Here is a 15,232-nt window from a genome sequence, read left to right as displayed (position 1 = left end):
CCACAGCACGCCAAAGACTGCTGCCTTCCCACCAATGGGCCACCAGTGACTGGGGAGGGGGAGTCCCCTACAGCACCCTACCCAGGGGTATATTTGGCTGGCAGCAGGAATGAGGCCAGAAATGCAGCTCCATACACACACCTCCCCCAAGCTCCTGCCTTCCCTGAAGCCCCAAAACCCCCAGAAACAAAATCCCCAGGGCCCCCTCCTGCAGTGGTGGCCCCCCGGCAGCACCTGCGAGGCCAGCACATGGCTGGCAGCAGGGGTCCGGCCTGCCGGGTGCCTGGGGCTGGACGTGCCTCAAATATTTTCCATGCTGTATAAGCACCCGTGGTACACTCCCCCCTGCCTTTGCTGTGAGGGCAGGCGCCTGTGGCCCCCCTGCTCTCCCTGTCTCCTGGGGGGTCCCGTTGATATCCAGCTGGCCATAATGCAGGAAAACCAGATTTTATTGATGAATGCAACTTTTTGAGGAGACACTGGCATCCCCCACCCCACCCCGGAGGCTCGAGGGGAAGCTGGTTTCCTTCAATGTTTAACATGGGATGCTTAAAGTATCAAAATAGTGAGAGAAGCCTCAGCAAGTGCAAAGGGGAAGGGATGGGGGTCCTGGAGCCGAGGAGGGATGGGATACTGGGCTACGGGACCCCGGCAAGAGCTGGGTGTTAGTGGACAGGGCATGAGCGGGCAGGGAAATAAATGAACTTTGAAAGCTGCAGGCTCAATACTAGCGAAATGGAAAAGTTACAAAAATACTGTAGATCTTGGAAAACAATGCAGGCACTTGGGAAGAAGAAGGAAGGCAGAGCTGGCTGGGGCACGGGCAGGGGGGAAGCTCCATGGGAAGGCAGAGAACAGCTCTTGGGGTGAACTCATTGTATCACCCCCCATCCTGAGCAGAGGCACTGTGGTTTCCAACCCTGCTGCTCCCCAGAGGGGCCCAGGCTGAAGAGGATGCTCATGGGGGCGCTTCCGTGCCTCCCAGGGAAACTGAAGAGGAAGGTTCAGCCAGCAATAAGGCAGTGAAGGTGAAAGGCAGGTCTGTCCGAGAGCTCAGCGAGGGACCACACTGCTCCCTGCATGCCATCGCACAGGAGAGGACAAGCCGCCTGCTGCTCCCCATCCCGCACGGAGGAGAGAGGGGAAAGGGGCACAAGTGGGAACGATGAAGGCACAAGTAAATATCCCCTTGCAGTGGAGAGCTCTGTGGGCCCAAACCCCGGGGCTGGCAGGTGAGCCCTGAGCCAGTGCAGCCCCGGCTCCCACCCCAATCGAGTCCCTCCGAGCGCTCTGATTGTGCCTTGGGGGTGCATGGGAAGGTGGGCTGGGCAGCGAAGCGGAGTTGTTGGTGCAGCGCCAGCTTGGAGGGGCAGCTGGGTTAGTCCCATCACTCTGGGTGCGGGCAGAGCTCTGGTCTAGCCCACGCAGCCCTTCGCTTGAGGCAGGTCATCTTAAATAGGAGCAGGCAGGCAGGTGGGCAGCAGTCTGTGCGGGGAGCAGAGGGAGGGCATGTGGCTCAGTTCTGCTCCTCATCCCGCAGCTCCGAGGGCAGGAACTTGTACTGCTGCTGCCGGATCATCGCCAGCTTCTTCCGCGCCTCCTCCAGCTCGCGCTCCTTGCGCAGCATCTCCTCTTGGGCAGCAATGATCTGATGGGAGAGAGCCCTGGGGTCACAGCTGCCCTCCCACACGGACAGCCGGAGCTTCTGCCACAGCAAAGGGCAACCCCAGAGCCAGGCGCCCTGGCTGCTGCTTCCTTCCCATCACAGCCACAGCCTCCCTGGGCACGAGGGCTGTTTTCCCTGGGGTGAGAGCATGATACTCTGGAGATAAGCGGAATAGCACAGCTGGCAGGCTCAGCCCCAAGGGCCCAGTAAAGGATCTCAGCTGCATAGAGGCAGCCCTGCGACCTGTGGCACTCCATACCAGGCAAGTCTCACCCCTTACTCAATGGTCTGTCTTTCACATGTGTCACAGACACTGGGGTAGGGTGGGTACTGCACCAAGAAGTCAGAGCATTATACTCCTGGGAGTGTGCACCATCACCCACTGCTACTTGTGGCAGGACAAGGTGAAGCCACATTGTTTAACTGGTGCTGGGTGGGATGGGTACACCCACAAAATTTTTGTGAGGCTCTCTGGAGACATGACCCATGCTAGTGGGTGGTAGGACACACTTCTGAGACAAGTACACACAACAGCTTGTGGTGACACCCGGAGCTGCTCCTGCCCCACTGGAGCAGCCTCGCTCCTCACCTGTGCAATTCCCCCGACCATCTTCTCCTTCACCACCACCGTTTCATCATGGTCCTGGAAGGCAGCTGCCTTCTGCGCTGCCTTCACCAGATTGTCTGACGCTCTCTTGACAGCATTTCCGGCGGCCTGCAGCAGGGAAACAGGGAAAGCCAGCATAAGTCACAGCCCCAGGGTATGACTGCTGCCCAGGGGTGTGAAGGAACCCCTGCCCCAGGCTGAGCCAGCAAGCAGGACAGGCAGCCAGGAGTACTGAGCTGCAGGCAGGGATTGCTTTACATGGCTCGCTGCCTTGCCACCCGCTCATGACCATTTCAGGCACTGCTGCTCCCAGCCAGGCTCTGGCTCCTGTCTGAGCAGTGGGGCAGGGACTGGGAGGCAGCCTTGCTGATTCTCCCCAGCTTTTGTCCCCAAAGGAGCTGAGACCCCATGTTAACCCCCAAATGCATGGGCATTAATCTCTTGTATACCATGGCCTCTGATGATTAAGGGCAGTACCAAACATGTCCCCCAAACATTAACCTCTTGAATACCAGTGATGCAGTGCACCTATTTCAGGCATTCCTGTGCCAGTTCATCATCCCTGAACACTGCCAGGCCAAGCAGCCCAGCATCACTCACATGCCTGGAATGCAGTGAGCAGTTAAGTCCAAACGACCTGGAGACTGTGTTCCAATGAACCTCTGAGTGATGGCACACAGGCAGAGAGCACAAGCCCTGGTAAGCACGCACTCTTAACTCCCATCCATCCCTCTCAAGCAACTGGGAGGAGGGTGGGGCTAGCGAGGCAAGGTGGGGCTGGAGGGGCAGCCTTGGACTCACCTGGAGCCGCTTCATGGCCTCTGAGTCATGGTCAGCCTTCACCTTGCAGGCCACCAGGAGCTGGGCTGTCGAGGCAGCCACCTGCTTGGCAGAGGAGATGAGCTTCTCCTCACTGGCATGGCCCTGCACCGCTGCATTGGCGGCCTCACACAGGTTGTTGGTGGCAGCAGCCACCATGCGTGCCTGTGGGGAGAGAGGCTGTCAGGAGGGGGTACAGGAGCTCTAATCAGCCCCAAGGAGGTTATGGTGCATGGGATGGCAAGAACCAGCTTCCATGCCGTGTCTCAGCACATGGCTGCTTCTTACACAGAGGAGAAGCACAAGGGCAGAGGATCCTCCTCTTTGCGGCAGGAGACAAGAGGAAGGTCCCCCTCAACTCCTGAGCATAACCTTGATACTCACGGCTGAAATGAGACCCTGAGACCACTGTCCATCATCCACTGCATTGGCGGGGATGGCGCCCACCTGCGAAGAAGGAGAGGTGAGAGGCTTACCACCCTCTGCACTTCTTGTCAGGGAGCACAAGGGTTACAAGAGCCCTGGAACAGAGAATGCACCACAGCCCTAAATCTTATTTCTTCCCCTCTTACAGCCTTACTTTTCCTTGGGCCACCAATTCCCGCTGGGCCGCGGAGGCTGCCTTCACCAGGGCACTTGTGGCTGCAGCAATGGATTTGGCAGCTTCCAGAATCTGCTCCTCAAAGTTCAGACTCTCATCTGCTTGCTGTAGGCAAAAGTAGAGTGTAAGTCCCAGGCAGGGGTGCAGGGACAGACGGTGCAGACCAGGATGATGGCTGCAGGGGGCTGAGTGGGCACATACAAAGCTGGATTAAGGTCTGTGGGGTGCAGCAGCGCGTGGGCTGCCTGAGGAAGGTCCAGCTGGGGATGTAGGAGGCAGTGGGAGTACAGGAAGAGGGACCAGCCGTCAGATGGGGCTTCAAACCTGGCTGAAGCACAGGCAAGAGAGCCCCAGTCCACCCCCAAGGTGAGCAGGGTCAGACAAGGCTCAGCTGCTACCTTGGGCTTGGCTCTTGGTTTCAGCTGCTCCAGCTTCTTGGCTGCAGCCTCAATGGCAGCTGCTGCCCCCAGCAGCTCATTCTCAGCGATGACAGTGGGGTCTTCTGGGTCAACCCACTCCGTCCCTAGGAACATGGGGAAGTGAGGCAGGTTATACCTGCCTGCAGTCTCATTTCTGACTCACCCTACTTCTTCCATCAGTTGCTGAGCCCTCCACCCTAATCCCAGCCCTCGGTTCTGCCCCTTTGAGCAGGATCTTTCCTCACCTTTCATGGCCTCAGCTGCCTGGATGAGCTCGGTTACAGAGCTGGCCACGCGCTTGGAGTAGCCTGCCAGCTGCTGCTTCAGCTCGTGAGTCGGCTTCTGCAGGATCTGTTGGGGAAGAAGCAGATGGAAGCAACTGGAAAAGAGGGACTTCATAAGGCTGTGTGGGTGTGCTCCCTAGGGGAGAAGGGTGGGATCCCCCAGCCCCCTCCCACATCTGTACACATCAAGAACTGTCTGAGATGCTTTCTCAAGTGACCCTAGCTACTGTCTTCCTGACCCAGGATGGGATGAGCTTCCCCCCATTCCAGCAGCTACCCATTCCAAGATTTCTTCCTGGCAAGACATTTCATGCTCCAGAAGCATTTCCTTCACCCCACCATTTGAGTAATTTGTCTGCAAACGCGAGCTCGGCAAAGGGGGATACCCTGGTGCCACATCCCAGCCTAGGATGGCTGGCCCCACCAGGGCAAGATGGCAGACAGTGCCATAAGAGTAATTCACTGGAGTCAGGGGGACACATGCACACACCACAGCACACGTGCGCACGCACACACACACACACTCACACACGGGGTCTGTACAAACAAGCAGAGGTCACTGCTTGCCTGCCTCACACTGCACGGGCAGCCCACGAGCCAGAAGGAGGTGTGAGTGTTGAGTACAGACACATAAACACATTGACCCAGAGCCCCTGTGAACACACACCAAGTGCCACCCCAGCACTGGGCTGGGCACACAGACAAGCTGTGAGTAAAGCTCATGCTGAGGTTAGAAACCAGCAGGCACCCCAATGTTGCCTTACTCACCGGCTGACAGGGAGGGAGGGAGGGAGGGAGGGAGGGAGGGAGAAGAGAGAAAAGAAAGCAGTGAATGCTCCCGCCAGGACATGTGGGCGCTGGGGACTGGGGTGTGGAGGCAGTAGAGGAAAGTGGGTGCTTTTCGGTGAAGGGCAGCCAAAAGGAGAGGGGTGAATGAAGGACCAGAAATTCTTGGTGGGGACCTGCGCTGCCATCATTAGCTCATACCTCAGCCTTGGAGGGCTGAATGAGATGGGGCACATGGATAAGGCTCCCATAGTTGAAGGAGCCACCTACACTCAGAAGTCTCCTCCTCACTCCCTTTACACCTCATTTCTCCCCACTCTGAATTGCTTCACTGCAGTTTTCAGCTACTGATGTCTCTGCTTTTGGAGGGAGAGACCTATTGTTACCAAATACCAAGTCCCCATGGAGGTTCAAATTCCTTCCCCTCCCCAGTGAAATATGCAGGCTTTCCCACTACTCTGCCGGGAGCCACGTTTTCCAGCCTGAGTCAAATAACCCTCATTCTTGAACCCTAACCATGCTTGTTTGTGCTCTGTAGAAGGCACTGGTTCCCTTGGGGACAACAGTGTATAGCAGCGAACTTGCTGCTGCTGGGGAATGAGGCAGCAACCCATCTGCCATCTCCCCTCCCATTCCCCTAGATCCTTCCTGCTTGTGGCTTTCCAGGAGCCTGCTGCCCTCTGATAAACAGGACCCATGAGCTTCACTCCTGCCTTCACAGACCAGAGTGCTGTGGAGGCTGGGGAAGTCACAGTTTTATCCTGGTCTTCAATGGGGCCTTTCAGCAAAGTCACAAAGCTGCACATGGCTTGGAGCACCCATGCTGATGGCACACAGTGTGGGCCAGTTTGTCCTCACAAGCACATCCAGCCTAAATGCCACAATATTAAGTGTGCTGTCTGCTCTGACAACATGTTCAAAACTGTTAAATGCTCTCTTTCTGGAGCTGAAGACACCCCAGAGGCTAACAGCTTAGTAAGACGCAGCTCCAGTGAACATTTCAAGGGATGTACCAATGTATGATATTCAGAACATTGCATGGCAGCTGGACTGTAACACCCAAAATACAGGGGAACGGTGTGTTACTGCAAGCAGGCTGATCTTGCGCACTGCCTCACTAAGTCATTATCCTAATCATCTGTTAACATCAGGTCAGCCAGAGAATTTCTACTCAGCACTTCAGCCTTGGCTGCCATGATTCACGTGTGCCTGAAGCATCTTCCAGATAGACATTTGATCTAGATACAGAGGATGGAAAACTCACTGCTCCCCTTGGAGCTGTACTCCAGTGGTTGCCTCCCTTGAATAAAACAACCCTTTGACTACTCTGCTCAGCTTCCATTTCTAGTCATTGATTCCCGTCCATCTCCTCCTCTGGCTGCCAGTGCTGGTTCCTCTGCCTGAAGGGACTTTCCCCGCAGGAAACCACAGTCTGGGCTCCACCACCTTGTATCTGGTGATCCTGAACGGCAGACTCTCACTAACCAGCTTAGTGAAACCTTGACACAGCTGACTCGCCCTCAGTCTTTGTCCTGATCCTGGTTTGAGGGATCTGACAGCTCCATAGGCTGGGTATGCATATCCCCATAGTGCCCAACTCCACTTCTGTGATTTTGCCAAAAATGCAAACTGCTGGAAGGACCTCACTGGATCTTTTCAATCTTTTTTTTCTGCTAGAGTCTTAATTTGCTCCTTGTAAACTAATCTTGCAACTGAAGTCCTTGGGAGCACTCAGTCAGATGAAGACTGGATCACCAGTGCAGCAGATGCTTGCAGTAATAATCTCTGCTATCACAGGCACTGTTCGTGTACCACACGTGCCCGTCTCCCACACTGCTGTGAGCTTAATAAGCTTTGTTTTCCCACTGCCTGAAATCTTTTACTCCCACCACTTTTACTGGAAGCTGCACTTTTACAGGATTTTGCTACCATGTTGTTGAATTTCCAGCCTCCATCTGTTTATGGCCAGTTAATCTCCATCTGTTGTTAGATAAATACCTTTCTTCAGAGCCTATTGAGCTCTCTGGCATCTGCTTCCATGGCAGGGGCTCGGCCACATGCTGTGCCAGCATAGGCAGTGAAGGGGACTGTGCAAATACTTCAGCGGGAGGAGATGAAGATCCCAGAGGACACTGGGGATTTGGGGAACATCCAGGCATCCATGCTCAGCCTCTGCCTACCCTGGGAACTGAAATGGGGACACTCACCACCAGCACATGCTCCAGCAGCTCCAGGTAGCCATCAGCACACTCCTTGCCAAAGCGCAGTGCCCGCTGCCGCACATCCCCGCTCACTTCTGGGTGGTAGGCTGCTTCCTGGAACACAGACAGAGAAACCTCCATTCACATCCAGCACAATCCCTGCTGGCACCCACAAACCCGTGCCAGGGCCACATCCCCTGCCTGGCCCACCTTGCAGGCACGCAGCATGTCTGCGATGGCGCGGCGGCTCAGGTTGGCAGTGGCAATGACATCCTCCTGCCGACAGGAGTTGCCCGCGGCAACCGCTTTGGCCGTGGCCATGGTGATGCCTTTTGTCATGCGGATGAAGTCCTCCGGGGTGGAGACCTTGGCAGGAGGCACCGGACAGGAGAAGACCTGCAAGGCAAGAAGCAGGGTGAGGCACAGGGCAGTGGCAGAGAAGGGTGGCAGCTGCAGCACCACAGGTGTTACTCACAGCCAGCTCTTGGCGTATGTGCTCTATCGTGGCCTCCAGCGCCCGTGTTCCCTTCGTGGCCTCATCCTCGACAGCCTTCACTGTCTTCAGCAAGGAAGTGACATTTGTCACCATCACCTGTGGAAGTGAAAAAGAGAACCAGGTGAATCCTCACACAAGATCTGGCCTGCTGTCAGCACCTGTCCCTACCTCATATTTGGTCCAAAATGGCCTTGTCTCCATATTTCACTCACGCTGCCTCATGTTTTTTTCCCACCAATGTCTGCTCTGCTTGCTGTGTTCAGCCTTTTATATGCCCTTTCCTCCCCTTTTGCCCTGACTGCCTCCCCGTTGTGGTCCTGTCTCCAGAGAGGCAGAAACCTTCCCTGCTCTTTTTCCAGCCCTCCTGCCTCACATCCCCTCCTTCCTATCACGCCCAGCACAGACCTTGGCAGAGTTCTTCAGCTGGTAGACAGCAGGGTCATCCCCAGCTTTGCCAGCAGCTGCCTTGGTGGCACCAATCAGGTCTCCAAGTGCCTTGGCCACATCCTTCACAGCATTGATCAGGACCACCTGGGAAGAGCAAGATCAGGGAAATGGCTTAGCTACAGTCACACTCAGGCTGGGGGTGATGCAGTGCAGCAAGGTGAGATTTGGGCACCATAAGGCACAGAGGGAGTCCAGCTCAGCCAGCACCAGCCAAAACCCAGTCCACTCTCTTCACAATACATAGGATACAGCTCAGAGCACCATATGACACCTTCAACCCCCAATGCCTCCAAGCAAGCTATCAGCAGTCTCCCCTCAGCCCACACACTCAATCCCACCTGAGTTTCTGGGTCTTCAGATCCCAGGCTGGCAGCACCCAACTTCACCACCTCTGCCAGGCGGGTGATGGTGGTCACAGAGGACTGGGCAGCCTGGGCTAGCTTCTCCTGGCTGGCTGTGGCATTCTGCACTAACACCTTGGTGTCCTCCACAAGTGCCTTGGCTGTCTTCAAGATGCCCTCCCTGGGGAGAAAATGGCAGTCAAGGAGGACACAGCCCTCTACCACACATATAGTCCTTAGGGTACAGAGAGGCTGAGGACTCTGCTTTTTGTATGTACAAGCTAGAAGGGAAACAGAGCCAGTGTGACCTGAGCTTGGAGCTCTTCTTGGGACTGACCCATAATTCAGAAAGACAGGAAACCACAGGACAGAGCCAGACAGGGGTGTCCCTGGCTGAGCAGAGGCTGGACAAAGTATCGAGGTACCTGTGGTCAGCGAAGGTCTCCGAGTTCTCCCGGTTGAGGGTTCCTGCTGTAGCAAACATGATGGTGGTGTCAAGATCAGCAATGATGCCAGAGACAGCACTGGCTGCTGTGATGCAGGCTTGTGTCCCGCGGTTCCCAGCCTGAAGAGCTGCCAGCACGTGAGACACCTGTTGGGTACAAGTAGAGTGACCAGGGGAGCAGAGCAGGTTCAGGGAACTCAGCCCACACACTTCCAACACCTCCCAGGACACAGCCACTCCATATCAAGGAAAGGAACTGGGAATTGTTTGGTCTGGACACCTCTTCTTAGCTTCCAGTTATTTGTTTTTACCTTGCACCTATCACGTTTGCTGGTGTAGGAGATACTGGATTCTGGTAGTTTTCAAATAATCAAGATCTGCATGATGCACATCAGAACATGACAACTTGTTCCTTCTTTAGCTATTGAACTCCAATTTCAACAAGCATTCATAGGAGAACAAGCTTCCTAATGGAAAGTAATTGTGGAAAGAAGGACCTGCAGAAGGTCCTGAGCATGCAGGCATGTGCCAGGCAAGACAAACAAGTGTTTGTTTTGCTTTTGTGATTGTGCTTACAAGCACTGCTACTCTATCAACTGGAGTTTTTAAGCTACATTTTCATCTGTTATTCAGAAGTATGCTCTTTAGACTGATTGATGAATGGCATGCACAAGCTGCAAGCTTGGCTGGAGACACAGCAAATGCTTTGTCCAATACTGCAAGCACTGATTTGGAGAGCCCTGGGCTGTCACCAGTGTGTAGATCAGACTCTCCTGGCAGGCTGCCATCAGCATGTCAGCAGCACCTGGACACCTCACCCATCACAAGTACCAGCTGCTTGGTGCCTGGAGAGGGGTGTTCAGCATTCACCTCATCAGCTGGGAAGGGTGAGCATGGCTGAGAGCCAGCAGAAGCCAGCAGGACCACAGCAGAACCTAGCATGGTGGCTCCAAGGGCATATGGCTCACTCCAACATCCCTCCCACCTAACCTCACCATGATGTCACCACTTCCTCTGGACCACTTACCTTCTCAGAAACCTTGCGTGCACTCTCTATCAACTCCTTCTTAGTGTAGGCGTCACCGGGGCTGCACTGCAGGGCTCCAGCCTTGGTGACCAGAGCAGCACAGCCGTGACCCAGCTCCTGCACCCGGCGCTTGATGTGGGAGCCGATCTGGAGAGGAACATGTGCACGTCAGAGTCAGCAGGGAACTAAGCCCTGCATCTGTTATACCCACTGGGAAACACTGGTCACCCAGCTCCTCTTTCCCAAACCTCCCACTCAGGAGGAGGAAAAAAGGAAACACAGCTTTGCTCCTTGTTTACACACCATGTTTCAGGGGAGGTGTGAATGCTGCCAGCCCACAACTCCAACAAGAGGTCTGAGTGTCCCTTTCCTCTGTTCTCATGCCCCAGTAGCCCCTGCTCTGCCTCACAGCACACTCCAGCAAATCCCCCATGCTTGTACCTCCTCGTTCTCAGCAGTGAGGGCAGCTGGCTTGGCCTCTTGTGCCAGCTGCCCATAGTCATTGGTAAGTTGGTTGGCCAGTGTGCCCAGCTCATCCGGATTGGTGGTGGATTTGGTGACCTGTTGATGGAAGAGCAGGAGTTGGACAAGGCAAGGAAGGTGGTCGCCTGTCTGGGAGGCAGGCAGTGCACTCTGCAGTGACAGGCTTGCTTGCACTCACCATCTCCTGCACAGTCATAGCGATGGCCTTGGCTGTCTTCACCATTGTGGTCTGGTAGTCCACAAAGGTGCCCTCTGGCTCTCCCATGGGCCCCTCGTCCAGCTGCAAGAGACCATCAGAAGACTCTGACTTCAGCTCTGGCTCAGTCTTTATCTTGTAAGGTTTTAACTCTTTCTCTCTCTCACACCCAGCCTTGACCACATCATCTCCACACTCCCCTCACCTGGTTGATGGCTTGGGTAATGGAATCCACCATGCCCCCCACAACACCTGCAGCACTGGCTGCCTCATTCAGAGTGGTAGTCAGGTCCTCTACCGCCTCCTTCATCATTTGCACAGCCTCTTCCAGAGCCTCCTGGGTGTGGGCAGCTTGCTGCAAGGATGAGCCAGAGTGAGGGAAGGCAGCCAGTGGCTCCCCTTCCAACAGGGATGCTGCACACTCACCCTGGGGTTTCCATGTCTGGCACACACATGTGCACCATGCACCCCCAAAGAGAGGCATGTTACTGACACTTGTCTCTCCTACTCACCTTGGGGTTCCCACCAGCTTCCTTGGCTGTGTATAGCATCTGCAAGGCAGATTCAGCCAGTGTTTTGGTCTGGTCCAGGAGGTTCATCTGCTGCTGGTGGTTGGGCGTTTTGGAGGCAGCGCCAATAGCTGCCATAATGAGCGGTTCAAAATACTGAGCCATCTGGGACACCTAGGGTAGAGCAGTGTCAGCACCAGCAGCTTGCAGTCCCAGCTGCCTTGTACCTCTCCTCCCTGTGCATCAAATGCCTCATCAGCCTCCACACCCTGGTTACCTTGTGCCCCAGCTGCGACGCCTCAGCCCGTGCTGCACTGGCCACAGGCTCGATCAGGTTGCTGATCTCCTGGACAGCTGTGATCATCTGGTTGTGCAAAGCCTGTGCAAACAGAGGGTGCTGTGTGAGGTTGCAGCAGGGCTGGGGTCTCTGCATACCACTGAAAGCTGGGGAAGGGATGCCCACATCCTTAGGCTTGCCACAGCATGTCCCTGACCCACCTCTTGGGAGATATCTTCTCGTGGGGCCAGCTGCTGGCTGATGGCAGCAAGGGAGGCCTGATCCACCTCCCGCATGCATCTGTTCAGGACCTCAATAGCCTCATCACACTCCCGCTGTCCTGGAGCTTTGTCCCTGTGTGACAGATGGATCAGGCAAGGGCTGGCACGTGCTAATGCCACTCCTTCATCCCCAGCCTTGGCTGATGCTGCTGAGGGGCAGGATCCCACTCCTGGGCTTTGTGGCAACCCAGTGTTCTAAGAGTGTGGGCACACCAGCACATGTTCCCATCAACTCCTGTGAGAACTGGCAGAGCAGCTCCCAGACAGGACAAGAAGGACAGCCTCTTCCATCCTGTGCCTTGCCTCCTGCCCCCAGCAGTGACAAAGTAGATGATAAGCCAAAACATCCCCAGGAACACTCACTCAGAGCAGGGGTAGCTGCCAGGAGGGACAGAGCCACAGCCACAGAAGCAGGACTCAGCTCACCTCATGTTGGTGATCAGCTTCTTGATAGAGTCAGAGACAGTGCGGGAGTGTCCAGCCAGCACAGACCACTGTGGTGGGTCCTTGGGGTTGACAGCCAGAGAACGGGCAGTCTGGATGAGGCCAGCAGAGCTCTCCAGCATAGTCTTGGCCGAAGAAACAATGGGCTCCATGGCTCTGCGTCCCTGCACAGGAAGACAATGGGCTGGTGAGGTAAGGGATTGTGCATGGGAAGTCTCCCAAGACCCTTACCCTGGAGCAGTCCTTGAAGGCAAGGTTTGCTGACAACTTCCCATCACACCCCCTCAATGCACCAGCTCCACAGTGGGATTCCATCTCAGGCTCAGGAAAGGCACAGCACCCTACAGCAGCCTCTGTCACACCCAGGCCATATCCTCTCTTTCCCTGCAGTATCTCACCTCTGGGCTGATCTGGGCAGGAACGGTGGCAAACTCAGGGTTGGAGGCGAAGGCTGTCAGGTTATCCACGGCCTCTATGAGAGGGGCGGTGGCAGCGCGGCATCGCTCCCGGTTCTCCTTATTGAACTCACCATCCAGAGCCTGGTGTGGAGAAACCAGAGCAGTTATCCAACCCCCACTGTGCCTCAACTCCCATCCCCACTACAGTGCCTCAGAAGGAAAACCTCACCTTGATGGTCTTCACCAGATTGGCTGTGCTGTTGGCCACCTCCTTGGCTGACTGGACAAACTGGCGCTTGGCCACAGGGTTGGCAGTGCGGGAGGATGCCAGGCGGCATGTGTTGCACAGGGCTGAGGTGTGTTTTGCTACAATGGTGGCTGCTGACAGCACCTATAGGAGAAAACACAGTAAGGCAGGGTCCACCATGACCCCCTACCCCCACAGCTCTCCCATCCCGCCCACCCTATATGGGTCATTAGTGACCACAGGCGCCTCTCTTGGGACTCAAGAAGGATCACCAAGGTTCTGCATGGCCAGAGAGCCCTCCATGAGGACTGTCACCATTGCACCAAAGCTTGCCAGCTGGTTTCCATTGCAGCTGACAGGGCCTGATGAGACACCAGCCATCATCCTGGCTAACTTTTGGGACACAGCTCTTTCAACTAGTCTCAGAATTTCTTTTCATGCAAGCAAATACTTTTAATGGTGTCCCACCCCACACTCACCTGGGACTGGGTGCAGGCAGGGTCCACCAAGTTCTGGCAGGCCATCTGGATGGCTTGGTTAGCTCTGGCAAACTGTGTGGGGTCTACCAAGCCCTGCTGTCCAGCCTGGCTGTTGGGGTCCGAGACCCCCACAAGGTAGGCAGCCTAGGAGCATGGCAGAGGCAGTGAGAGAGAGCCTGCACACAGCAGGGAGGCTGAGAGCAGGCATGGGCTGCAGAGGAGCCTGGCAGCACTGTCCCACAGGGACAGGGTTGGAAGGGCAGGAGTGGGATTCATATGGCAACTGTGCACTTGGGGTAACGCCCAGGGCTGGCACCGAATGTGTCTCACCTGGGCAGCTGCCTCTGTCAGCCCACAGAGAGCTTTAGAGGCGGCACTGATGGAGTCCCCAAACTCAGGCAGTTTGCTGTTCTTGGCATTCTGGGAAATGCCAGCCATGGACTCACCCAGCACCTGAAGGACACACCACACTCTTGTTATGGAGGCCATCTCCTGCTACCACAGTGCTCACAGGATCAGAGCTCACTGTGCTTCATCAGTGAAGGAGGAACAAACTTTCGCTTTGCCCCCACATACTTCCCAAATCCTCAGTGCCCTTCCTCAAACCTCCATTCCTGGATCAGGGCTCACCTTGGAGTTCTCCATGACACTGTCAAGGCAGTTGAAGTAGGACATGTCATTGACAGTCTGGGTGGGGTTCTCCAACAGCTCCTTCACCGTCTGCAGGGACAAAGAGGTCACGTCCAGATGAAGGTTCTGCATCCTTCACTTGAATCTCCTCCTCACTTTCTCCTGCCCCTTGGCATGGGGCACAGCTTCCCCTTCCCCAGCATCTCAGCCCCTTCTCTATCTCATTAAGATGTAGGTTCTCACCTCCAGCTCCCGCAGTGCATTGTCACACTCCTTCTGGCCGGGGGCCTGCTGGGTGCACATGGTGATCAGCTGATTAATGCTGTCGGTCACAGCCCTGCCAGGCACACAAGAAAGACCCATGGATCAGTGCCTGCCCCACCATCTAAGTCCACTGCAGTGGCCAGCAGCTCTCATGGAGCAGTTCCTCCTACCGTGCTGCCGCTGCCAGCTGATTCTTGAGGTTGGGGGCGGCTGGGTCAGCAGACAGAGCCTTTGCCGCCAGCAGCAACTTGCTGGAGGACATGGAGATGCTCTTTAAGTTTGACACTACCTGCGCCTGGTCTTCCTTACTCTGCAAGGAGCCAAGAAGGGTTATTTGTAACAGGTTTCCAAAGTCCACACCCACCTTGGGTCTTCTCCAGTGATTTTCAAGCTGAGCCAGTTCCCTTCATCCAACTTGTTTGCCAACAGCAAGAATATGACAGCAATTCTCACCAAAGTAACCCAAGCCACCTTTTCCTTGCTGCTGTGGTTTTGCACAGCTCCAGACCCCATCCCACTGGCAGCATTGGCCACAGTCACCCTAACCACCACTGCCTTGGCCACCCTGCCTGTGGTCAGCCACCTTCTCAGGCATCCCAAACCTCTCACTGTATGCAGGACAGCCCAACAGGCATTTACTCTCACCGGGGACTGACTGGCCATCTCCACTCCTGCTTGCAGGAACTCATTGAAGTCCTGTCCAAATTTGCCAGAGGACTTGGCCAGGTCTTGAGGGGTGCCACGTGATGCCTGCACAAGCTCATTGGCTGATTGGTTGAGCCCCGCAGCCGCCCGGTTCAGTTGGCTCTGTGCTTCCTGGAAGCTCTTGGTGCTGGGAGGGAACTGGAAGGAGGAAAGAGTTAGGAGAGGCAGCAAGGTGAATGG

At 55.5% G+C, this 15,232-nt stretch overlaps 1 protein-coding gene across 3 annotated transcripts in view; it reads right to left on the bottom strand.

The window, feature by feature from the left end:
- Positions 1-431: 431 nt before the first annotated feature.
- TLN1 (talin 1) overlaps positions 432-15,232 on the bottom strand; it is a 35,083-nt gene continuing 20,282 nt past the window's right edge. For all 3 annotated transcript variants that reach the window (XM_071579994.1, XM_071579996.1, XM_071579995.1), the window contains 29 exons: positions 14,993-15,190; positions 14,518-14,657; positions 14,327-14,420; positions 14,084-14,173; positions 13,784-13,906; positions 13,454-13,597; positions 12,957-13,118; positions 12,728-12,868; positions 12,312-12,493; positions 11,826-11,958; positions 11,605-11,706; positions 11,331-11,501; positions 11,024-11,173; positions 10,801-10,902; positions 10,581-10,700; positions 10,140-10,286; positions 9,093-9,259; positions 8,665-8,848; positions 8,285-8,410; positions 7,859-7,975; positions 7,594-7,779; positions 7,390-7,497; positions 4,358-4,463; positions 4,092-4,216; positions 3,673-3,798; positions 3,477-3,539; positions 3,075-3,257; positions 2,256-2,381; positions 432-1,648 (listed from right to left, as the gene is read on the bottom strand). In XM_071579994.1, coding sequence (XP_071436095.1) covers positions 1,517-1,648; positions 2,256-2,381; positions 3,075-3,257; positions 3,477-3,539; positions 3,673-3,798; positions 4,092-4,216; positions 4,358-4,463; positions 7,390-7,497; positions 7,594-7,779; positions 7,859-7,975; positions 8,285-8,410; positions 8,665-8,848; positions 9,093-9,259; positions 10,140-10,286; positions 10,581-10,700; positions 10,801-10,902; positions 11,024-11,173; positions 11,331-11,501; positions 11,605-11,706; positions 11,826-11,958; positions 12,312-12,493; positions 12,728-12,868; positions 12,957-13,118; positions 13,454-13,597; positions 13,784-13,906; positions 14,084-14,173; positions 14,327-14,420; positions 14,518-14,657; positions 14,993-15,190 — 3,948 coding nt within the window. In that variant the 3' untranslated portion in view covers positions 432-1,516. The remainder of the gene's footprint in view (positions 1,649-2,255; positions 2,382-3,074; positions 3,258-3,476; positions 3,540-3,672; positions 3,799-4,091; positions 4,217-4,357; positions 4,464-7,389; positions 7,498-7,593; positions 7,780-7,858; positions 7,976-8,284; positions 8,411-8,664; positions 8,849-9,092; positions 9,260-10,139; positions 10,287-10,580; positions 10,701-10,800; positions 10,903-11,023; positions 11,174-11,330; positions 11,502-11,604; positions 11,707-11,825; positions 11,959-12,311; positions 12,494-12,727; positions 12,869-12,956; positions 13,119-13,453; positions 13,598-13,783; positions 13,907-14,083; positions 14,174-14,326; positions 14,421-14,517; positions 14,658-14,992; positions 15,191-15,232) is intronic.

Source organism: Pithys albifrons, chromosome Z (genome assembly GCF_047495875.1).
Source record: "Pithys albifrons albifrons isolate INPA30051 chromosome Z, PitAlb_v1, whole genome shotgun sequence".
NCBI lineage: Eukaryota > Metazoa > Chordata > Aves > Passeriformes > Thamnophilidae > Pithys > Pithys albifrons.
Note: the sequence above shows the minus strand (reverse complement) of the source record. Positions and strands in the feature narration are given on the sequence as shown.